Source organism: Orbicella faveolata, unplaced genomic scaffold (assembly GCF_042242905.1).
Source record: "Orbicella faveolata isolate gen_17 unplaced genomic scaffold, um_ofav_v1 contig_13, whole genome shotgun sequence".
In the NCBI taxonomy this organism is placed as follows: domain Eukaryota; kingdom Metazoa; phylum Cnidaria; class Anthozoa; order Scleractinia; family Merulinidae; genus Orbicella; species Orbicella faveolata.
In genome coordinates this window covers 1760442-1785477 of record NW_028301540.1, presented here as the reverse complement: position 1 = coordinate 1785477, position 25036 = coordinate 1760442, and the positions used below count along the sequence as shown (strand labels likewise).

The 25036-nt window shown below is 39.9% G+C and overlaps 1 protein-coding gene across 2 annotated transcripts in view; it reads left to right on the top strand.

The window, feature by feature from the left end:
* Positions 1-24394, top strand: part of LOC149114589 (polycystin-1-like protein 2) — a 29741-nt gene extending 5347 nt beyond the window's left edge. For both annotated transcript variants that reach the window (XM_089284007.1, XM_089284008.1), the window contains exons 3-12: positions 22-628; positions 754-933; positions 5165-5290; positions 6225-6410; positions 7554-7805; positions 16270-16998; positions 17418-17654; positions 18363-19601; positions 20825-20993; positions 22131-24394. In XM_089284007.1, coding sequence (XP_089140133.1) covers positions 22-628; positions 754-933; positions 5165-5290; positions 6225-6410; positions 7554-7805; positions 16270-16998; positions 17418-17654; positions 18363-19601; positions 20825-20993; positions 22131-23878 — 5473 coding nt within the window. In that variant the 3' untranslated portion in view covers positions 23879-24394. The remainder of the gene's footprint in view (positions 1-21; positions 629-753; positions 934-5164; positions 5291-6224; positions 6411-7553; positions 7806-16269; positions 16999-17417; positions 17655-18362; positions 19602-20824; positions 20994-22130) is intronic.
* Positions 24395-25036: the final 642 nt, after the last annotated feature.

Sequence of the window (25036 nt, the reverse complement as noted above, 5' to 3'; positions counted from 1 at the left end):
TTATTTTCACTTGATTTTCAGATGTATAATAAATTGTGAACCTAAAATCAGTCCATCAGTTAAACTAAGTATCCAGTCACAGTGCTATGGAGCGCAGTGCTCCAAAATATCTGCGTACCAATGGATACTTTATGAACAATTCCCATCTGCCACAAATAATGACACTGTTTGGAGGAAAATACGAGATTTGAAACTTATCACAACTACATCCCTCGATTCTAGCAGTATTGTAATCAAAGAGGACTCCCTCGATGGCGGAAAGTACTACCGGCTGGCAGTGTTTGTTAAAACTACGGACGGTCAACAAGGAATGAGTGCTCACAATATCTCCACTGCATCACCACCTATAGGGGGAACATGTTCCATCACTCCATCAAATGGTACCTCACTGAAGACTGTTTTTAACCTGAGCTGTAGTGACTGGGAAAGTGAGAGCACCCCCCTGTCTTACTTGTTTCGATATCAACTACAGAATGGTCTGCATGGGCTGTTGTACTACGGCTCTAGTAGCGATATTAACTCATCGCTGCCATCTGGAAAGCTGTCTTGGAATTATACTGTGAAGTTCGATGTCACAGTGACTGATAAAAATGGCGTGTCCGCTCCAAGAGTTCATTTCTCTGTGCAGGTACAGTATATCCTTGATTATTATTAACTCTTGCATCACATTACATGCATATTAAATGACAGGTTGCCACTTTTAACAACCAGCTCCGGTATGTTGTCACATATTGCACATGAATATTCCTGTAGGTTGAACCATTTCCAGAGCTCTTGAGACCAGATCAAATCAGCAAACGTATAACAGCAAATGACAGCGACTTTAATAATGCAATCAAAGATGGGGATCTCAGCAAGGCAGAACAGATAGCAAATGCAGTCCTTCAAGCAGTTTTAGAAGATACTACAACAGATTCAACAAAAATATCCCAGGTAATGAACTAGCTTTCATTAAATTGCTATTTATTTAACTACATGCAGTTTTTTCTACACCATAGTTCCAAAGTTATCATTTCATCTAGACTATGGGTAGTCCCTCTCTAATTGGTCTTGCTTCGTCTGTCGAGTGTGACGCAAATAAGAACCGCAAGAAAAAATGGCTGGGTGAAATCCTGGGGGCAAGAAGCGCTTCTCGACCCAAGGATTTAACACGACCATTTTTTCCTTGCAGTCTATTCATGGTCTCGCTTGATGGACTAAGTGAAAGAGGAACTATTGGTAGTCTACATATGATCAGCATAAATTTTATTGTGAGTTGAGTTCTGTTTCTGTACATTTTAAATCAGATTCACACAACTTATACAGTTGTTATAAGTTGCAACTAGTACAGGTATTTCATAACTTGATTGGTTGATTGTTTTTTGATCCTCTCCTTACTTTGCTCTATATCAATGACCATGTGGTTATGAACATTTGATTTCCTTAAACAAAGTAACCTCTGTTCATCATGTTCAAACATGAGGTAATCAAAACTATATGATTTGTTCAAAACATAGCCTGTGTGGAGGCGTCTATTTTCACAAGGGAACAGTGAGGTCTGTAATGGTAATGGTAACTTAATTTATACACGGTAAATCCTTCAGCAAAGATTATAAAATGATAAAAGATCAACTTATTATCCCTAACTAATCTAACTGACCGAAACTACATACTTATAAGAGCTGCTTTCCAAGGATGCCGTGTTTAAACTCATTCAAAACTGTGGTGACGTATGTTAAGTTTAAAATCATGTAAAGATGTTTTTGCATGAAGGTCACTGGATAGGCTATTCCACAACCTCGCTCTGCTGCAAGAGAAACTCTTCTTCAAATAATTGGCACCGGGCTGCGGAAGAGCCAATTTATTTTCAGTATTCCTTAATTGATACGATGTTATGCCGTTTCGAAACACAAATCTAGAACTCAGATACACAGGGGTCATCCCATGTAAAGATTTGTACGTCATAACAGCAGCTGATTTAAATCTTTGATATTTGAGTTTATGCCAACGCAGTGCCCAGAACATTTCATCAATATTAAAGACATAATTAATTGGAACACATTAAAATATGGGCTGCACAATTTTGGATCTTCTGAAGCTTTTCAGAGAGACCACTGCTTCAGTTGCCCCAGACCACACTACAGTAATAAAAATATGGTTAAACTAGGCTGTCATGTACAGTAATTAATATATTAAAGGGTATAAGATGTCGTATTCACTTAATTGCGCCCAATGCAGAAGCAATCTTTTTTTCAAATGTTCTGTATATGACATTCCCAGTTCATATTTTGATTGATGTGCACACCATGAGATTTCGTAGATGATACCTGCTTCTCTGGATGGTCATTTATACTGAAAGAAGGAATTTCAAGAAATGTTGATATCTTCTGTCTCGACGCAACTAATATGAACTCAGTTTTTAAATGGGTATGGTACGCTGTGTTATTAAGAGGAGTTCAAATGAAGTGTTATAAAGAGGAGTTTAAATGAAGTACGGGTATCCGTGTCGAATCCGTTTGACTACGGTGTGATAACAAATGTTTATAGCTCATAGCTAGGTCTGCATGCTTTCCAATTTAGTACCTCTGTTCTGTAGTTTGGCATAATTATATTTTGCTTAGCGGTTTCCCTCTGGTGATCAATAACTTTCTAGAGCAAAAGGCTACAAATAAGGGACTGGACACTGTACATGATTTCCCAATAGGGGTCTGGCACTAGTTTATCAGACCAGTGTGCATTCTCGTCCCCATAGCCCTTTTTGCTCCTCTTAGCCGGCAGGGCCTTGGCATGAGAATCAAAGGGCTCTGGGGACATAGGGAGCGTTTTCCATTTACCAGAACATTCCGGAAATTCCGGTTGGGATGTAAATCGAACACGACTTTTTGGTTCGTTCCACTGGAAATTTTCCCGAATAAACGGAATTCCTGACAAGGTAGTCCCATTTTCCCTGTGGAAACTTCCCGATGGAAAATTTGTGTTCCATTTACAGATTTCTTGTCTTAATCACCAGTTCCATGCCTTTCATGGTCTTTTAAGCGGCCAGGCCTCCCTCGGCTCCCTGGTGTTTCAACAAAAATGGCGGCTGATCAGGGTCAGAAAACTTCCGAGTTTGAAATAAACCACACGAACGCCGATACTTGTCTCTGGAGCGGAATTGGTGGTCTAATCCAAATGAATGCCGTTGTGGCACTCTTCCTGTAGCTTGGACGACTCTACACAGACCTTCCATTGTGCCTCTTGTCATTTGAAAATGAATTTTAAAGTCATTGAGTGAATATCCAGGCAACGCGTGTTCAAAATAGCCTTGAGTTCATTGCAAATTCCGTCTCATGAACGTCGAGGCCGCTGAAAAGATATCTACTGCATCATCTGAATTAATCAAACTTTCTTCCTTTATAGAGACTTCTAACATTTCGCACTTGTATGCTATCACTGATCACAAACTAATTATAACCATTGCCGAAATCAGCAAACATTTGCATACTTTGTATTTACAGGAAGAGCTTTAATGGCCTGCATATGCCTAACTAGTAATGCTAGGTGCCATATTTGCAATGGTGCCTGTAGTTGCACTAACTGCAACAGTAATTGAGCAAACAAAATGTATACATATTATTGCTGTTATGTCATACATGTTATACAAAGTTCCCTTGGAATGATCAGGATCCAGAAATCATTGCAGTGAACCCCAATATATAGGCAGAACATTTTCTACACAAGTTCAACATGAGCACACACTGGTGATGACAAAATCAAAGTGCTGCTTCTTCTGTACATAGCGAAAATGCAATTTATGAGAGAGAGGATGCCCCCTACAGTGATTTACTCCAATTTGTATACTTTTATTGTGGACATTGTATGTTGACAATATAATTAGAAAATGTGACCTCAAAACAGTATCCCTAGGTTGATGATTTTCTTAACTTGGCTTGCCTACTTGAAAATGTATTACTACTACAGTAAGGAGAAATCATAGGTTGACCACTTGTTCTTGAAAAGTGAAAATTTCATTGCTTAGCCCCTATTTTGTAAGTGATGAACACATTGTATATTTTCTAATCCACGGCAAACTTTTAAACTTTATCCATAAGACTATTAGAGTTTACATTTCCTCAGTTACTAATTTTTTAAGTACCCATAAAATGAGAAAATCAAGTCATTTATATAGTAAAACTCAAATTGCTCCAAATTTTTTACATGAGACTTGAAGAAACGGATATATTTTTCTACCCTCAATGTTGGTAAAAAGGTCTCTTCAGTTTTAGGGGTTGATTGCAAGTCTCTCAGTGATCAGTTGTCAGGTGGTAAACACAAACAATATCTTAATGTCTGTTTTCAGTTGCACATATATCAGAGTTGAGAACTGAATGTGTATAGTTTTATGCAGTGACAGATTTGTTTTGAAATTGATGCCTTGCTGAGACCTGGTTTGTCAAACCCTAATTTCATCTAAATCATTTAATTATACATGACTGCAAAAGGAACACATCCTAACTTTTTGCATCAGTACATAGCTGAAACATCATCCGCTTATCAACATTATCATTAAGCAATCGAACTTTCCCTGCTTGATCCACGAAATGTTGTGGATTTGCAAGAAGAAACCGAGCCTTAACACATAGTCAGACTCCATTCGCGCAAAAGTATTTGTTTAGGCTTTGAACAGACACTGAACTCATTACCAGTGTTTGACACCTCATTGGAATGAACATGAACATTGAACAGCTATCTTAATCTTAATTTATTCAATTTCGCACCTCTACCATTGGTATAAATTAGTTTACTTTTCGCACAAATATTTTTTAACTTGAAAATGGTGCCAGGATGACACCGAAACATCGTTGCTCAGTTTTTTCGCTAATCTTTATTGTTAACTGTATTTCCAAATTTAATCTTATAAGAATTATTATTATTATTATTATTATTATTATGTGTAATTTGTAATTCGTTTGTAAGTTAGTATTTCCCTGACATATATATTGTCCTAAGAATTTTTGCAGTTGTAATTTTTTTATAAGCCGCTAATAAACATTATTATTATTATTATTATTATTATTATTAACGTATCAGGAAATATGCTTTAAGTCAAATGCTGAACAATTATTTGTTTCTGGAATGTGCTGAAAAAATGTCCATACAGAAACTCATCTGGCAATGTTCTCCCTACAATTTCTATATATTGCAGATTCAAGATTTCATCATTGAAAAGATTGTCTCACTGCAAGTGAAAAGTCTTCCAGAGCTTTTGCAAAGCTCCTCCATTATAGGGTCTGCTATTCATGATACAGAAACAGTGTCTGATACATCACTGGTGAGCAAAATAAATGTTGAGGGAGGGTATAGCAGGAGGATGCCTGGTTGTGGTAAGGGGAGATGAACAGAAAAGGGGATTCCCCTTTCCTGGTTTCTCTAAATATTTCAATCTCAGATTTTTTCACCTTGAGGAATATTGCATGATCACAGAATGTTTTAAGATCAAGCTTATTTCCCTTTGTTCTAACTAACTGATAATATTTATAGATGTTTTATCATTGCCATCCATGAATGTCAATTAATTCCAAGAAACATTTACTTTGACTGTTAAATGCACCACAGAGATGCCAACCTAAAAAAATCAAAATCCAGGAGATCACCAAAGTTACCTCTTTTGACCCTAAAAAATGTGGTTCAAAGTAATGATCTTCAGATTAAATCTTAAAAATTCCTCAAATATCAAAAATACTTTCCCCAAAATACAAAAAATCGGCCGAAATACGTCAGAAAAATGTATTTTATGCGCTTTTATTTCTTTTTCCGGGAGATTTGGTGACTCGTACAGGAGAGCGGGAGATTAGGTCTGTATCCAGGAGACTCCCGGATAATCCGGGAGAGTTGGCATAGATGGCACCAGCTGGGTTGTTTCCGGCGATTAACTATCCAGTTAAACAGTGGCATAAGTTCTAAAACATTATCCCATAAACGCTATCCCATCATTTCAACTATACATTCAATGTTTCTTAGCAATGGTCCTGATGCAAACTACGATTTGAGTCGCCTTGTCCCACTTGATGCGCTTACATAATCATTAAGTTTTGATCAATGTCTTGAATTGCGAGTTTGGGACGTCTATAAAGAGAGAATCACACTCCGATATCTAGTCACGCATGTGTATAAGCCATTGTTAGTTACAACAGGCTGTGAAAAGCTATTGTAGCCTCAGATTCAGCCAAGCAGATAACAACTCATTCTGTTGCTGATTTTGATAGGGATCCTCATTGTCTGCTATTGATTCAATGGCATCATTCTTATGGAACACTACTCAAGCAAAAGATGTGGTCAAGATACCGCTGGTCACCCAATCTGCAGAAAACTTAGGTTTCTGTCTTAACAGCTTGCTGAAGGCAGGAGCAGTCATTGCATCAGGAGATGATGGTTCTGATCTTCAAGAAAAGGTTAATATTTGCCGTCTTGTATTTTTAACGGCTGTCAATTGTTACTTCATTGAAATGTACAGGGACACACTTTGATCTATAACTTCGACGATAATTACCTAACTTGCATTTTTCAGTAATAATTAAGTGACAAATTCTTACACTAACACTCCTTACATGCACAGTGGTTAAATTTTCCCCAACCTTGGCACTGGCTACATGTTTTCCCAAACATGACTTGCCTTACATGTTTTAATATTCCTATGTTTGGTGCTGGTCACATGTTTTCCCACTCATGACTCGGCTTTCATGTTTTCCCACACAACTCGCCTTACATGTTTTCCTATGCTTGGCACTGGTTACGTGTTTTCTTACACATGACTCGCCTTACACATTTTCCCATGCTTGGCACTGGTCCGACATGTTTTCCCACACGTGACTCGCCTTACACGTTTTCCCAAGCTTGGCACTAGTTACATGTTTCCCCACACATGACTTGCTTTACATGTTTTCCTATACTTAACACTGGTTACATGTTTTCCCACATGACTCACCTTACATGTTTTCCTATCCTTGGCACTGGTTACATGTTTTCCCACACATGACTCGTCTTACATGTTTTCCCAAGCTTGGTACTAGTTACATGTTTCCCCACACATGACTTGCTTTACATATTTTCCTATACTTAACACTGATTACATGTTTTCCCACACGACTCACCTTACATGTTTTCCTATCCTTGGCACTGGTTACATGTTTTCCCACACATGACCCGCCTTACATGTTTACCTATGCTTGGCACTGGTTACATGTTTTCCCACACATGACTCCCCTTACATGTTTTCCTATGCTAGGCACTCAGGTTACATGTTTTCCCACAGATGACTTAGCTCACATATTTCCACACATACACTTGGCACTGGTCATACGCATGTTTTTTCATTGCTTAGCTCTGAAGCAATTGCCAAGCCTTTCCCGCCTTTCTACTAATGTTATAGGTTTTGCAGCTGGTCACATGTTTTCCCAAGCTTGACAACATCTGCTTCAGTTTTTTGGCTTTGCCTGGATTGATTCATTGTGTAAATTGTTGTTTTTCTTGTGATAATGGTTGACCACATGTGAGTACTTTGGAGTTTGATTTAGAAAACAACTCTTTTTTTTTAGGGTAAACAATCAGTCATGAGATCCATGGACATCCTCAGCTTAGTTGGAGATGCAGTGCTGGCCCTAAGGGTTCCAGATGAAGAAATGATATCGATTGAGACAACAGGACTGACCATGACCTTAGGACGCCATAGCCCGGATAAACTTGTAGGATTAAAAATTGGAGATAAAGATGCTGGATTTTTTTTGCCGGCTGAAAAGAAAGCACTGGAGTCCAGCGGAATACAAGGAGCAAGTTTTGTGGACACTCAGGTATGCATATTGTATCAAGCACCAGATGATGACCATCCTGAGGGAAACAAACTTTACTTAATCCTGACATTTCTGAAAAGTGTGGTTTGAGATGTTTCCCTCGACTACATCTCAAGAAACACTGAGAAACTTATTGTTCCCTTCATGACCGGAAATAAAGCATACCACATCCACACTAATAAGTTATTATTAAATTATTATCAAATTATTAGTAGTAGTACTTCATGGAGTTTCAGAAAGTCACTAAACAGAATGTTTTTTGAGTAGCACCATGGCCTTTCACGTGGTGTTTAAATCTAGATACATTTCTTTTGTATTGTAATGACGGATTTGACTCCTTATTGAAAGCTCTAGATCTCTTTCCTAATTTCCCTGACAACAACTAGCTTTGTTTCCCCTTGGACTGACAAAAATGTTTTTACAAGGTTATATATTAATAGAGTTAGGGACCAGGCTGCCTGAAATAACTAAAGAATTAAAAAAGGACAGGCAGCTAGGTCTACAAATGTTATTTGCCATACATTTTTAAACACAAGTTAGTATTTTTATATTTTATATTTTATGCATTAGTGTCGCCAATTAACTATTTTTAGCTAAATATCTCCAACGCATTAGTTAAGTCTATGTATGCATGCATGTATGCATGTACGTACGTACGTACGTATGTAAACAGGATATCTCATATGGGACACCCATTAAGAGTGTGTCCATGAGAAAACCAGGCAGGAGGTGACACAGCTCAAATCACTGATTTCGCTCAAACTTGCCACAAATGTGGGGTTTGGTGAGTGAATTGTTGTGGGAAAAACATTAGGACCCCCTGCAAAAATGGCTATTTGACACTAATTTATGCATATTTAATTAGCCATCTTTGGTATAGTATTTCTACAACAAGAAAAACCATGTGAAAAGGAAATCCACTGGATCATGTTCTACTGTACACCTATCAGTCTGAGAGCACAGATATTCATTTCAACTGGGTAATTTGATTTCTCTCCGTGGCTTCATCTTAAGTAAGGTACATATTTTGTAGTGTTGTGAATAGCCTCTAATTGATGGCAAGTATCTGCCATGGGCAAAACCAAATACACATTATTCTAACCTGGATACTGAGAGCAATCAATAAAGTTCTCAAAAAAGCCATAAAATGTTTAGGGACTTCAATATTTTTTTCTGTGCTGGCGTACTGTTTACATACAAGTTTACCATTTATGGCCATTTCATGAACATCCACTAAAACACAAAAAGCCATTTCTCTGTCTTAACCTAACTCGAAATCAACAAGAAATATCAAGCTAAGCATTTTCCTATCGATTACGAGTAAAAATTTGGTGAAAAGAAGCGCTTGGGACACTTCTTTCAAATATTTCGTAACGTTACAACAAAATGTATGTATAGTACGCAGCTCTTACAAGGTCTCTCCTGATTGGCTCGATCAAACAATCGGAAACAATAGGGTACTTAAGATTCAACACGGCGGACGATAATCGCGAAGCGCGAAATTGAACAGAGTGAGTTGTTTTGGAGCGGTGTGTTTTCCTCTTCAGTTTTTAAAAGCCTGGCAAAGGTTAATCTATGAACAAAGAATTATAACAGGTTTGCATCACGTTTCCATTTGGGCGTTTTTGCGTTTTGAGTGCAGATTTTCTCCAAGCATTACACGTTAAGGGCCCATTAACCGATCTTTTCGAGCCGTTGCTAAGGAAAATTTAGTCTCATCTAACCTCCTCATTTTTAGTTAGTTCAGAGTTATTTCATGTGTTTCAACTTTTTCATGACCAGTAACACTAGGATGACGTCATCAGGCCATGCCCATCGTTATGTGACTAATACAGAAAAAATGCAAAGGCTCTCAGGCAAATTACTTTCTCGGGATTTTTTTCATTGATTTAATATTTTAAATTAAATCCTCAGTACGTTATGCATCGATTTTGTTTCATTTCTAAAAGGTCAGATTTTGAGAGCATTTCAAAATATTGAAAAATTTGTAATTTTCTGCAAAAAGCATGATTTCGAAAAAGGAATGCATAGCTATGTTGCCAACGTTGGCTTTATTGGAAATTCGTCGAAAAGGGCTGGATTTAATAAAAAACCGCGTTTCCTTTAGCATTTAAAGAAACCGGAAGTGCGCGCGATATCTATTGGAAGTTACCCTATCAGCGCATGCGCAATTTACACTACCAGCGCACTTCGGTAAGATCAGACAAAGCCACACAGAGTTAGTTTTTCTCTTTCTATTGCTCTTGTTTTTCTGTCTTTCTCTTATTTTGTCTTTGCTTGTACTTTTTTACTTTGCATTTTGCGAAACACAAAGAAAAACATCTAAAATGTATGCGAATTTGCAAGTTTTTGAGTGCTCAGGTTGACGTAAGTGACCGGAAGTGAAATTTCACCTCTTTAGCAACGCGCGCGAGTGCGCGCATGAATCGGTTAATGGGCCCTTAAGAATTGAAGCAGATTATTTCCCACGAATTATCAAAACAGCTCTAAATATTTTAATATTTAGAGCTAAGTTTAAAAACTTATTTGCAGATAATTCTTGCAAATGTTAACCAGAAGTATTATTTTAGTTTAAGTAAGCTTACATTGGGAGTACAAACATAGTAGAATTTTAAGCTATTGATGGGTCTGTTTGATCAGAGTGACCTTATTTAGTTTTACCAGATTTGACTGTCTATTTTATTTGTTATTTGATTTGTTTACAGCAGTTTTCAATAACTGAGTGTCGTAAAACCAAAACTAAACAGTTACTCACCAGTTAGACTAATCAGCCAATCTAAAACCATAGCAAAACCAAAACCTTATTATTGCCTGATTACTTTTGCCACTCAATTGAAAACCACTCTATTCTATTTAACATTTAATTTGTTTTCTGGTTCGGTCTGTTTTTTGTGATCAAATGCCCTTGTCCCTACGTACTAAGCTGGGCGTTAACCAAGGCATTTTCTCATGAATAGAACTGAAATTAGGTGAAGTAAATTTGGAGTAACTTTGTACTGTTAAGTTTGATGCAATGAATTAATTTTTAAAATGTGATAAGAAACCAAGGAAATATAAACGAAGCTGCTTAAGCTTAGCTTTTGAACTGTTTTTTCTAAATAGAGACCTGATGCAATATTAGCATTCCATAGACATAATGTTTCAGGAGAACAAAACCTAAGGTGGGCAGTAACATGATTGTATTCAGTGAGGGATGCTCCACGAGTATTTTGATGTCCATCATTTCCAATATTTTATATAGCAAATCCCCTGCATTTTCATTTGGTGGGATTTGGTGGGATTTGGTGGGTTTCTGACATGGACAAACTAGTTTCATGTCTGCCAGTTGACTCTGGTGCCCTGGGGTTTGAGGGATTGGATATGGGGACTTTGCAGATGAGCTCCCAGTTGAGGATCTTGGAGGATCTTTCCTTACCATCACCACAACTCCATCTTCAAGACTATCTTAATTTTATTTCTCACTTTATCATTATCATCTGTTCTCATCACGCCAGTAGGCGCATAAGGCTGCCATGCTCTCAGTCCAACACTGTCCATTCTGCACACCTAGCCTTGTTACTTTGTTTCTACGCAGTCTTTCTTCCAAGTGGTCTCAGTTCTCCTTCTCACCCTTTTTCCTTCTGGTACCTATCCCAATGCTGTGAAGTAGTCAGTCATTTCCACCCTCTCTCCTAAGTACTTGTCCTAACGAATTCTACCTTCTACGTTGTACCTTGTAACTTACGTCATTCTCCTATCTCATTTAGTGGATGTTTTAAAAATTGTTTTGAAGGGGGGGCATGTATACACTGTTCATCAGTCGTTGATTTACTGGTGGTTGTCGAGAAGTTATTTTCAATTGGCAGTTGTAAAGCGTTTAAGTGACCGTTCCCGTTGTGGACAGGTGGCTGTTGTGAATGTATGGACTGTCCGCTGGGACAACAAAAAGTGGCTGTTGTTAGAGAGGGGGCCGTTAGTGGAGGTTCAACTGTAATCATGCTGTTGTTAGGTGTTGTAATTGCGCCCTGAACACCTCACTGACTGGCAAACAGTGTTAGGTACTTTTCCATGTCGATGTTAACGTATTCCAGTACTAGCTCTACAAATTCATTAAATTGCAGTCCAACCTTTTCCAGCAATTCTATCTTGGATTGTATCATTAAGTTTCCCGAGAATTTCATCCTTTCTGAGAATTGGATTGATTCCAATTACCTTTAACCTTTTCCAGTATTTCCACCCACTTGTTTCTTAAACTGTCCAATGTTTCTTTTTGGCTTATCCAAATGATCAGACAATACCAGATGAAAGTTTTCCAAGAGCATGTATGCTCCCTTTTTAAAACCAAAGGCATTAGATAATCTCTGAAAAGAGAGCTATGCTCTATTTCAAGAAACCATTCACAAGAGATTACTTCCTCGGTTAGAGAGAAATTTTCCTTTGCTTCGCTATGATGGCAGGCAATTTAAAGCCAATTATAGCGGCCAGACAACACAAAGCTTAGAAACATTTAAATGCCTAGGGTTGTCCAGGTGCGTCAAAAAGCCTGCCAAAGTGCTTGATGGAAGTCGAATCAAAATAAATATAATATAAAACCGGCATAAATCAAGGCAAACATGAAAGAAAAAAAACACAGTATCTTTAACACTGTTTGAAAAATACAGTAAACACAGTCAACTATTTAGCGGCCACCCCTCAGTGTCAGGCGGCCTGTGTAATTTATCGAAGTCCTGAAATTATTGTTTGTAAACGACTGCAAGAAAACCCTATTAACCGGCCACCTATATTAAGCAGCCGCGGCCACCTTTTGGTCATCCCAATTTGAAAGCCGGAGAGCGGCCATCCAAAGTTTAATACACGTATGCAGTTTGGCGAAAAGGCGATGAAAGATGGCAGTCTGTGATAGGGGTAACCCGAAAACACTGACCCCCGGTCCGCGGACCCCCACTATGGACCGGGTCCGCAGACTACCTGTGGACCGGTCCACGGACTCCCCCTACGAACCCCCTCTACGGACCATCCCCCAAAATATAATAAAAATAATAAATAAATATTTCAGTGGCGGGTTGTCTAATAGATTACTCGTGACGGCGAAATTTCGAACGTTACATTGTGCAAATGGGCAGGCCTGGATTCAGGCTTGGGTGCAATTTATATAATTACACATTGCCATTTCCTTTGCTTTGGCCATAAAGTATACGAAAGATGCGTACGGGGAAGCCTCCGGGAAGCCTCAAAATTTGTATTCTTTCCCCTCTGCCATTTTGTTTAGCCCATCCTCCCGTGGGCTCGTGAACTCGTTCCAGGCTTCACAATTTACTCAGCGGAATAACAGATACAAAGAAGAATAAACGGCCTAAAAATATATCTTCCATAGCCAGATTGAGCCAAAAATGGAAGGTAAGAACTTTCCTTTTTAACATTGGCATTTCCTTACGCTGAAAACGGCTTTTAGGCAATTTCTTTTAGGGAGGGGGGGTGGGGTGTTAAAAACCCAAGTCTGTTACATTTGCACAGTGTAACACTCGAAAAATCACCGACACGAGTTTGAAGCTATTAGACAACCCATAAGTTAAATCTTTATTTATTATTTTTACACTATTTTGGGGTGGTCCGTAGAGGGGGTCCATAGGGGTAGTCCATGGACCGCTCCATAGGGTAGCCCGCGGACCCGGTCCATTGTGGGGGTCCGCGTGTTTTCGGGTTGCCCCTGGGATAGGAAGTGATGACTAATAACATCATCCAAGCACACATTTATCATGATTGTCTTGACGTGATTCCGTGTCCAACAAGGGCAACAGGGCAACAGGGCAATAAGGGCAACATGGGCAACATGGGCAACAGGGCTACAGGACTACAGGGCAACAGGGCTACAAGGCTACATGGGCAACATGACTACATGGCTAAAGAGCTACAGGGCTACAGGGCTAAGGGCTAAGGGCAACATGGGCTACAGGGCTACACGGCAATAGGGTTACAGGGCTACATGGGCAACTTGGCTACATGGCTAAAGGTCTACATGGCTACAGGGCTACAGGGCTACGGGGCAACAGGGCAACATGGGCAACATGGGCTACAGGGCAACAGGGTTACAGGGTTACAGGGCTACATGGGCAACATGGACATCATGGGCAACATGGGCAACATGGCTATAGGGCTACAGGGCTACAAGGCTACAGGAACACAGGGCAACAGGGCAACATGGGCAACATAGGCAACATGGCTATAGGGCTACAGCGCTCCTAGAACACAGGGCAACAGGGCAACATGGGCAACATGGGCTACAGGGCTACAGGGCTACAGGGCAACAGGGTTACAGGGCTACATGGGCAACATGGGCAACATGGCTACAGGGCTACAGGGCTAAAGGGTAGAGGGCAACAGGGTTACAGGGCTACATGGGCAACATGGGCAACATGGCTATAGGGCTACAGGGCTACCGGGCTGCAGGGCTGCAGGGCTACAGGGCTACATGGGCAACATGGCTACCGGGCTACAGGGCTACATGGGCAACATGGCTACAGGGCTACAGGGCTACATGGGCAACAAGGTTAACATGGGCAACAGGGCAACAGCGGCAACCGCGCAACAAGGTTAACATGGCATGGGCAACAGGGCAAAGAGGGCAACAGGGCAACAAGAGCAACAAGGGTAAGAAGGCAACATGGCCAACTGGGCAACAAGGGCAACTGGGCAAATCTTCATCCTTACTTGCATGGAGCATTTTTTATTTCAAGAAAGTAACAAAGAATTTCAAGGCTAAACTAACTTAAATCAACCTATGCATTCGACCTACGCTCTTGATATCCTTTCCCATCAAATTTTTTTATATTACCTTCTATATTTATTTCTTGGTATTCATTTCTTAATATTTCTTTAATTAATCCACTTCTTGTTGATTATTTTTTCATCCTAAAACTACGTCAACCAATCAGAGCGAACCTTGTAAGAGCTGCGTACCGCCTGAATGTATCTTAAGGCCCGGTCCTGAAACGCCGCTCCACTCATGTGCCGAACCAAACTTGATAAAGTTCGACTTTAGAGCGACTTTGGAGCGACGGCTGGTTCAGACGGCGTACTTGCGTCGAACTCAATTCGGGAAGCCGGAGGTAACATTTTTCGACGCGAAAATATGCGCTCTGAATTCACGAACTCTGTCCAAATAGAAAAGCTGTGACTAACATTTCGCTGTTATCATGCTGTTATAGCAATATTTAGGGAAGCAAATTCAAACTCAAGGTTCAGTGTTTGTATTTAGACAGGTTTTCGCCCGGTTAAATCGACTTGTTAAAGGGAAATCTAATAAGCTGGGCTATTTTCACGAAGAAAAAGCAAAAAAATGAATTTGCGCTAAAGAAACTCGCTTATACAGTCCCGTTTCTCATAAATCGAAGGCATCCTGGTATTTTGTTGTCTATTTTTAGCGACGACTTTGAGCTTCATGGATGACTGGTCACGCCACTCAATTTTGAGCCAATCACGAGTCCCGTTATATGAAAAATACATTACAGTAATTTATGCATTAGGTTCGACACATGAGGAGAACGCCGTATGAATCAGCTGCCGCTCCAACGTCGCATACTGCGACAGACCCTGCCGAATTTAATGTTGTTTGCCGCACCAAATACGTAATTTCCGTAGCTAGGGGGACTGCAGCCCCCTCGCCCCCCCCCCCCCCCCCCAGCTTGTACGCCTATATGCTTTAAGATATAGCTCCGAAAGTATTTGAAAGAAGTGTCTCGTAATCGATAGGAAAATGCTTAGATTGATATTTCTTGTTGATTTCGGGTTAGGTTAACACAGAGAAATGGCTTTTGTGTTTTAGTGGATGTTCATGAAATGGCCATAAATGGTAAACTTGCATGTAAACAGTACGCCAGCACAGAAAAAAATACTGAAGTCCCCAAACATTTTATGGCATTTTGAGAACTTTATTGATTGCTCTCACTATCCAGGTTAGAATAATGTGTATTTGGTTTTGCCAGAAGCATATCACCTATTCTAGGTGATATGCTTCTGGTTTTGCCCATTGCAGATATTTGCCATCAATTAAAGGCTATTCACAACACTACGAAATATCCACCTTACCTAAGATGAAGCCATGGAGAGAAATCAAATTGCCCAGTTGAAATGAATATCTGTGCTCTTAGACTGATAGTTGTAGCACATGATCCAGTGGATTTCCTTTTCACATAGTTTTTCTTGTTGTAGAAATACTAAACCAAAGATGGCTAGTTAAATATGCATATTTAGTGTCAAATGGCCATTTTTGCAGGGGGTCCTCCTAACTTGAAGGGAATAAAATATTTTGACCTACTTTTTTGCAACAATAATTCACTCACCAAACCCAACATTTGTGCCGAGTTTGAGGGAAATCGGTGATTTTAGCTGTATCACCTGCTGCCTGGTTCTTCCTGGTTTTCTCGCGGACACACTCTTAACGTTATTAATGCCGGACAGTTGATGAACGTTTTTGTCCTTTTTGCAGATGCTATCAATCCCATTCAATCCTTACACCTGGGACAGTACTGAGCAAAGAGTCAACTCTGATGTCTTAGCTCTGGACTTAAAAGATGACACACGCAAGCTGATTAAAGTATCAAATCTCTCAAACAACGTTATCATCGTTGCACCATTACAAAACCAGACGGTCTCCTTCGAAAATGGGCCGTATTTCAGCCAGAATGATTATCTGCGTTTTCATGTAATTGATGTTGAGTACGAAAATACCCTGATAATGCTGGAAATCACGCCTACTGAGGCAAATACAAATCTGTTTGTGTACTTGCGATATGGTCAGCGGCCAACCACCCAAGAGCATGACCTCTATGCCACTGTCTCGAAGAGCGAAAAGTGTGTTTGGTCACCAGGTGCGCGTGGCAGAAAGGATGGCAAAACTAAATGTTCCCAGCTAACGAGTCCAATAGAAACTCTCGCCAAGCGACCAGGGAAGTACTTTCTTGGAGTGCAAGGCTATAACAGAAGTAGAACAAACTCTCACAAGAGGGAGAAAAGGTCATGTTTCAGAAATAGACGACAAAAGCGTTCATGTGTCGAGGTCAAGGACCCCCCTCCCAGTTCCCGTCAGGACGAAAATGTGACTGTGGTGCCAGTATACGATTCTAAATCGGATCAAAACTACACTCTGAGGGTAGCCTATGGGAGCTGTGTCTTCTGGTCAGAGGAGAGGGAAAAGTGGATAGCAAAGGGCTGTCGGGTGAGTGGTATAAACGTTCTTCAGTCAGGTCTCATTTGTCATTTTCAATTTTGCAATCTTGTGATCTTTAGAAGCCTCTGCTTCTGAAATTCTGATATGAAAGAGTAATCCGCGGCAACTGTCCAGGGCATTTAATAGTTTTCGTAATTTGACGCAGGCTGTAGCACTCTAGTGCTTGTTTACGACAAATTTGCCTTCTATGAACCAATCCGAAATGAAGTAATTATTTCAAGTTTGTGGTGAAATTCTTTTTATGTTGAAATTTTTAACAGACTGTCAGAGAAAAAAATTATTTTGATAGGCCGTTTTACAAGCAGCGTGATCAGCTTTTGCTAGCCTACGTACTACAAATGATAATGTGGAGAATTTTAAATGGTTTAATTTAATTTCGTTTTCTTTTTCCGTTTATTTTTTACCAGGTTTTATCAGCAACATACAACGGATTTATTAATTGTTCCTGTAATCATCTGACTTCATTTGGAGGATCTCTTTTGATTAAACCGAATCCCATTGATTTTGACAAGGTCTCAGTGGAGTTCAAGGATCTACAAGAAACTGGAAACGTTGCAGTTATTGTGACGATCTCTGTAGTTCTCCTGTGTTATATTGTCGTGCTGCTTATCGTCAGAAAAGCGGATAAAAAAGACGCCAGAAATGTAAGCATTGATGATGACAATTTCTTTCAATAGAGCGCATAATTACAGTCAAGGCTGTAGTCTTCCTTATGGCCCTACATATGAAACTAAGTTACAACATGACTTATTACAGGAAGTTTAACCATATCGATTTATAAGAATTAATGTTGGGTTCAACTGTAAAATCCGCTGTTTTGAACATTTTACAAACTTACCGGGTTCTACCCTGGAATCCAACGATTTCAGTTCAACAATTTTGGAATTCATACAAATGCAGCTTGTAAAAAAAGTGTTTTTGTCCTGCCGAAACGCCCGTACATATTTCTCATAAGAAAACCCGTCCATGCGGCCACCCTGTTAATACGGCCAACGATTACGTTCTGAAATCCCAACTTACAACCAACCAAATACGCATTTGTTTTTTTTGTTGTTGTTGTTGTTGTTTTTTTGTTAAACAAAAGAAAAAATATTGAGCGATTCTCTTGTTTATTCAAACACCTGTAACATGTTATTGACCTCTGTCGTTAACAAATCAAACACAATTTCCTTCACAAAGATGTCACTTAAAATAGATCCCATTAATGCTGTGAAATTTTCATGGCCCGTTAGTGACCGTTTTAACGGAGTTCCAGTTTATTCGTTGTTATCATGATCTTAGCTTCAGCCGTTAAAACTTCAGGTCTAGTATCTCACAGTACATTAATAAATGAAATCTACTTTGATTCCTAGACTAGTCTGCCAGTGCATCTACCCTCCACAGCAAGCTGCTCGCACATCTATCGGATAATCATTTCCACGGGCGTGTGGAGAAATTCAGGTACAACAGCTAAGGTTGCCATGGAGATATACGGTAGTGAAGGAAGCAGCGGAATTGTTCAGCTCAACTTAGAAGAGCGTGGCGTGGATAATTTACTCTTTACTCGTGGAAACACGGATGTGTTTGTTCTTAATCTTAGTCAGTCTCTTGGTACGATTCAGGCAGTGCGAATTGGTCATGACAACTCTGGTGAGAGCCCTTCCTGGTTTCTAGAAGAAATCGTTGTCATTGACGAACAGGTGAATCACGCTTGGGCATTTACCAGCAGCCAGTGGCTTGCCCTGGAGCGAGAAGACGGTCGAATTGAGCGAATCATCGAACAGGCGCCAAATGAGGGCACTTTTAGACACGAGATGCTAAAGCGTTGGTGGAGAGGTCTGACTGAAACCCATCTTTGGGTTTCAGTTCTAGCGAAGCCGAGGAGAAGCCGCTTTACAAGAGTACAGCGAGCGTCGTGCTGCCTGTCAGTGCTGCTTACGGCCATGTTTGCTAACGCGATGTTCTATAAGCTGGAAGGTAAATCTGAGCAAGTGCTACAAGTAGGACCCCTGAAATTCTCGTGGGCCCAAATCATTATCACTTTTAAAAGTGCACTTATCGTTGCACCCATAAACATTGTGACAGTATTCCTTTTTCAGAAAGGAGCAAGTGAGACTCTGTACTGTCGTAAAGCGAAGTGCCTTACTTACCTGGCCTGGTTCTTCTTGTTTAGTTCTTGTGTTGTTTCTGCTTCGTTTACCATCTTCTACAGCTTAATTTGGGGAAAGAGCACTAGCGAGCAGTGGCTGACGTCAGTGCTTGTATCACTGGGGAAGGATGTGACAATTACAGAACCTGCTAAAGTGTTATTCATAGCGATATTCCTCGCCGCCATTGTCAAATGGAAAAAGAGTAGATCTGAAGGACGCCAAAGCCACGAAGCAGCTAAAAGTAGCCCCTCACAACAGCGACTATGGAAAATGAAGCTATCTGAAGTGGAAGACATGAGGAAACAACAGCTAAAGAAAAAGAACATGTCGATTCTTTACTTCGAGCTTGTCGTTTACATCCTGTTCATCTTTATGGTCATGGTCTTGTGTTATGGCAACCGGAATAGTTACCAATATCACATGACAAAGTCCATCCGGGATAGGTTACCAAACTTTGAAAAGGTAAGTACTGTCAACAATGAAACAAGTCTGGTTTAACTCCAAACTGAGTAATCATGTGGATTCGTTTGGTTTTTCATTTGTTGAGCTGTTCAGCTCAACATATTTTACAAAACGAGCAGTACGAACAGTAGGCATGATCTTTAAAACCAAAGCGAAATGTTCTTCAATTAATTCCACTAAGTTAGAGCGGTTTTCAATTAAATGTCGAAAAGTAAATTGGTTTTGTCGTATCATGCTACACGATTGGCTTAAAAAACTCGCGCCATTTTGTCATACATAACCAATCGAGACTCGCCCGCATACGTTTTCCCGCGCAACGCGTCAGCTTCATGTATTTACTTCGATAATTGATTGGTTCGTTGGTCTGTGTCCTTTGTGACTGGCTTAAGTGATTACTTTGGTTTTGGTTTTACGATATTCAATTGGAAACCGCTCTATGCTGTTAGAGAGGTTTTCAATTGAGCATTGAAAAGTAACTGGCTATTTGGAATAATGCGGAATTAATACTGATATTTTTATTCTGGAATACGGTCAGTCGAACGCACCCTGAGAATGAGTCCAACCTATTTTAGTGCTTAGAACGTGGCGTCACAAGACCTGCGGAATGGAAGCGATTTCGGCTGGGTCGATAACCTTGGGGGAAGAAAGGAGCAAGTGAAATATTACGCCAGTATGGACATCGTGTTAGTTCAATAACATTCGTATACCGTAAATCCTCGAATCAGCGCCCAGGGCGCTTATTTCAAATTTAGGAGAAGACGGGGCGCGCTTATTCGAGCGGGGGAGGGGGGGGGGGGTGGGGCGCGCTTATTTCATTTTTCCCAAATCTTGGCCTGCAGATCATTTTTTTTAATACATCTGCGCGTAAATAACAACATAAGCTGTTTATTGACATAAAAAGCCGATGCTAAAGTTTAAATCGCGACACCGTTAGTACTTAACGTGTTCAACGTGTTCACTTAACGTGTTCACAAACTGAAACAATGTACAAATCTAAGTTCTACATGACGAAAACTATACATCCTTTGTTGTCTCGTTACTCGCCCACAAAATGGGGGGGAGGGGAGGGGGGCGATTATTCGAGGAGGCGCTTATTTTAAATTTTGGCCGATAGGAGGGGCGCTTATTCGAGGGGTTGGTGGGGGGGCGGGGGGCGTTAATTCGAGGATTTACGGTATTCACCGGTCCATTTACCTTTTCTCTTTCTCTTTTCTCTATAATAGGTTAACGATAAGGAGAAGCTCTGGAGCTGGTTAAATGAGGCTTTTATCCCAGGTGTGTTTGCGGGCAGATGGTACAATGGCCAACAAGAGAATCAAACCGTGTACATTGGAGACAAGCACTCAATCCTTGTTGGGATGGCTCGAGCACGGCAACTAAGAGTTAAACCGAGTAAGTTTTAGTCTCAAAGCTCAATGTTTTGCAATGGCAATAATCGCCACTTTAATTGTATCCGGAAGAAAGTGCATACAGAGGCTCAGATAATGGCTAATCCATGGCGGTCTTAAAAGAGTTACGTCTTGGTTTGGGCATCTTGACAAGTTTTGCCTAAATATTTTAAGTGCGTCCTTTGTAATCCGTTTTAATCTTTTCCATCCTTTACCATCCTTGTTCCTTTACTGTTTATTATTATCTCTTTGGTGTTTCTCTACTTTAATAAGCTACTAGTATCCGGTTTCTTTCAATTTAAAGGTAATTTTGCATGTGGCCAAAATTACTTAAAATACCGTGATTGAGCTACTTCAGTCACTATTCTGTGAGCTGAAGACAGATAAACAATAGCCTCCATTTGGCGCGGAAATACTCTCGGATATTTGTCCTTGGACATTATCTATTCCGAGAAGCGAACGGTTCTCCGAGAGTGTAGCTTCAGGAACACTGTGAGCTTTGAGGAACAGATAATGTCCAGGGACAAATATCGGATAATATTTTCGGGCCAAATAAAAGCTATTGTGTTTATTATCCTTTAAATATTTTTCGCAACACGCGCGGATTTGAAAATTGGGGAATATCACTCGGATATTCCCCACTTTTTACTGGGAGGAGTATTCAGTCACTTGACGCGTTTAGACCAGTCGCGGGCGAGTGAAAATACTTCATGGATTATAAATATATCTTATTAGATGTTTTGGTGGGTAGTGTCGCTGTATATTTTTACCAGTTGTGCCGTATTTTGACGAGCCCGTAGGGCGAGTCAAAATACAAACAACGAGTAAAAATATAAAGCGATACTACACACCAAAACATCTAATAATAGAATTATTATTGAATTCCGTTTGTCGCGTTTACTATTGCTTTAACTAAAACTGTCCAAAAGCAAATATACTTGTTCCTTCAACATGTTGTTGGACCCTTGAAGTGTGAGAAAAGCAGTCTATGAGTTATATCTACTTGGAAATTTGTCAAAGTAGGTTAATTCTGATTGTAGCATTAGCTATTATGTTCTTATTAACCTCTTTGCAGTAGAACAGAGCCTTCTTTAAGGCATCAACAGCTATTTTCTAATAATGGTTTTGTAAACATTTTCAGCACCCTGTAAAGTTGATTATATGACGAGAATATTTCCGGTGTGCTACGACGGATACGGGCTAGAAAATGAAGATAGAACCCCCTATAGTAAACCAACCTGGAAGCCCACCGACAACTCTTCGAGTCACGAGGAGCTACTTCGACTTTGCCCGAAGCCCTGGCGATACCAGAATCCGGGGGAGAGTGAAACTGTGCCCAAGTGGGGACAATTCTCATTTTACCCTGGGGGAGGATTCGTGGCTGACTTAGGATACGAGAACGCAACAGGTTTTAGCATTATTAAGAATTTAAAAACTAATGACTGGCTGGACAGACAAAGCAGAGCTGTTATTGTGGAATTCTCAGCCTTCAACCCGTCAGTAAATGTTTTAGCTATTGCAACGTATTTCTACGAAGTTGGGGCGTCAGGACACACGGCAACGTTCAAGAGAATTGATGTTCTCTCTTTGCCCTCCACTCAGACCGCCGCTAAACAGTTGTATATGATCTGTGTTCTTTTATTTATCATCTTCGTGCTGTGGTACCTTGGACGAGAGGGTTACAAGCTCTACAAGCGGGGTTTCCGGTATTTTAAATCCTTCTGGAACTGGGTAGAACTGTGGCATTTGTTTTTCTCCGTGCTAGCTATTATTATGTATGTGGTACAATCGGAAAAAGTGTCTTCGGTCATCAGAAAATTACAAGAAAACGTGTATGGTCATGTGAGTTTCCAAGAAGCTCTGGTTTGGCGCGAGGTAGATAATGTCGTTCTTGGTTTATTGGTATTTGTAATCTCTGTGAAACTCTTGCGCCTGATAAGATTCAATAAACACGTTGCTGTGTTTTCCATAACATTGAAGAACAGTGCGAGACATTTCGCATCTTTCAGTGTTATTTTCTTAATTCTTTCCATTGCCTTCTTGCACTTTGGTATTCTGACTTTTGGAGCGGGATTTGAGCGCTATTCATCGTTTCTAAAAGCTAGTTTTTTCCAAATAGAGTTGACTCTGGGTCGAGTGAAAGCAAGGCCAATCCATCAGTTAGAGCTCACCAACAAAATGTTCGGAAGAGTTTTCGCAGCCATGATTCTGCTGAGTACCACCATTTTGGCGATGAACTTCTTCATCGTCATACTGAACGACGCACTTGCAGAAACAAAGAACACTGTAAAAGAAAGCCCACTTTACGACCCAAGCGTGGACGAATGCAGCTGGAAGAAAACAAAGCAACGCCATCAATTTTATGATAAGATAAGCAATAGTTTACGCCAACGGAAACTCGAGGAAACGTTAGCCCGGTCTAGGAAAACAGAAGATGAAACTCCCGAAGTTAAATCCAGGAGCAGTAGAGCAATTAACTTTGATGTAATCAGCCAACAAATTAAAGCCTCCAGGGAACAAAAGATCGAAGCATCAGGAAATGTGAAGCAAAACAACTCGAGAAAAAAGTCCTTCTGTGATCAAATCAGTAATATTATTGTATATCTGAAGCGTGCAAGGAATGAGCATCGCTGCCATCTTAATAAGAAGGAAAAGAAAGTGCGTTTCGCAGAAGTCGTCACTAAGTCTCAACTGAGAAAATTACAGGCGACCAAGAAAGATCTGTTCCAGCGCTTGGACAGTATAGTCCAAGAATATTCCAGGGAGGCCGAGCAGGAAGAGAAATTTGAGTTGATTATGGATGAGATGGGTGTTCATAACTCTTCGGATCCCATAGTAAATGTTACAGCAACTTCGAATGAGTCATTCAATCGAACTCTTAAACAGTGAAAAACGAGCGACCAGTTAGCATTCCCGACATCGTTGAGTGAATGAAAAAAAATCGAACTGAGACCGTATTAAAACTTTCATTGTACATATTGTAACTGACTGAAAACAAAGAATGATTTCCTTTAAGTAACAAACAAAATATGCTTTGTAAAAAAAATTTGATTTGGATTTCTACTAGTTCGTCCAGAGTATGCATTCTAACTTATCCACTGTACTCCAGGAATTGTTCGACCTCATTAAGCTTTTAGTGGGATCTTTGCAGACATAACCACATTTGTAAATAATTAAATTAATCCTGGTACGGACTGAAAAAAATGTAAAAACTTGACCAAATAATTGTGTAATTTCTAATCATGACAGCATTGTAGCTAACGACTACGTTGCTATTGACAACTGCCCTGTATTTCCAGCCTTATGGTTATTTTGAGCAAACGATACTTTTTAATTTTTCGCTTATTAGTTTAACTTGTGTATAAATATTGAGTAGAAATAAAGTTGTTGTTGTACTTAATTAAACCACATTTTGTCACGAACTACGATTTTGCCCAGTGGGCCGCCAAAGCAGCCTTACTCGCATTTTTTATTATCTTCCGAAGAAACATCTAAGCAACGCAAGTGTGAACATTTTTTGTTTATTTGGAATCTTTCATTCACTTTTTGTTCTCTATTTAATCGATTATTTCTTTGCTTTACCAATTTGGCTTTTTGTTTTGTTTCTCGTTCTATTAGAAGATTATAAGGCGATTTTATGTTACAACACGATGTGAAAGCGGAGATAGTGCCCCTTAAACAAGCAAAAGAAAACTCGGTCGATGTTCAGCCATCTTAACCAACCCACGTTTGGCTTCAAAGGGAATGTTGTTGTATTCCTTGTTGTTGTTTTGTTGTTGTTGTTGTTGTTATTTGGCACTGACCGAACTAGTGTACTTCAGGAAATTTTGTTAACATTTCCCTCAACGACAAATAATTTTTTCAGGATCTTCTGAAAACAACGAAGCCTCCTAAGGATTATGCGCTGAACGTTTCTGAACTGTGATTCACATCACATTCATTTACCCGAGTGACTTGATTTTTATACGAACTCGCGCGATTGGATGATTCAACGCGTTTTTCTTTTGGCGTACTTAATGAACTTTCGTTTATGCAGTTAACTAAGAC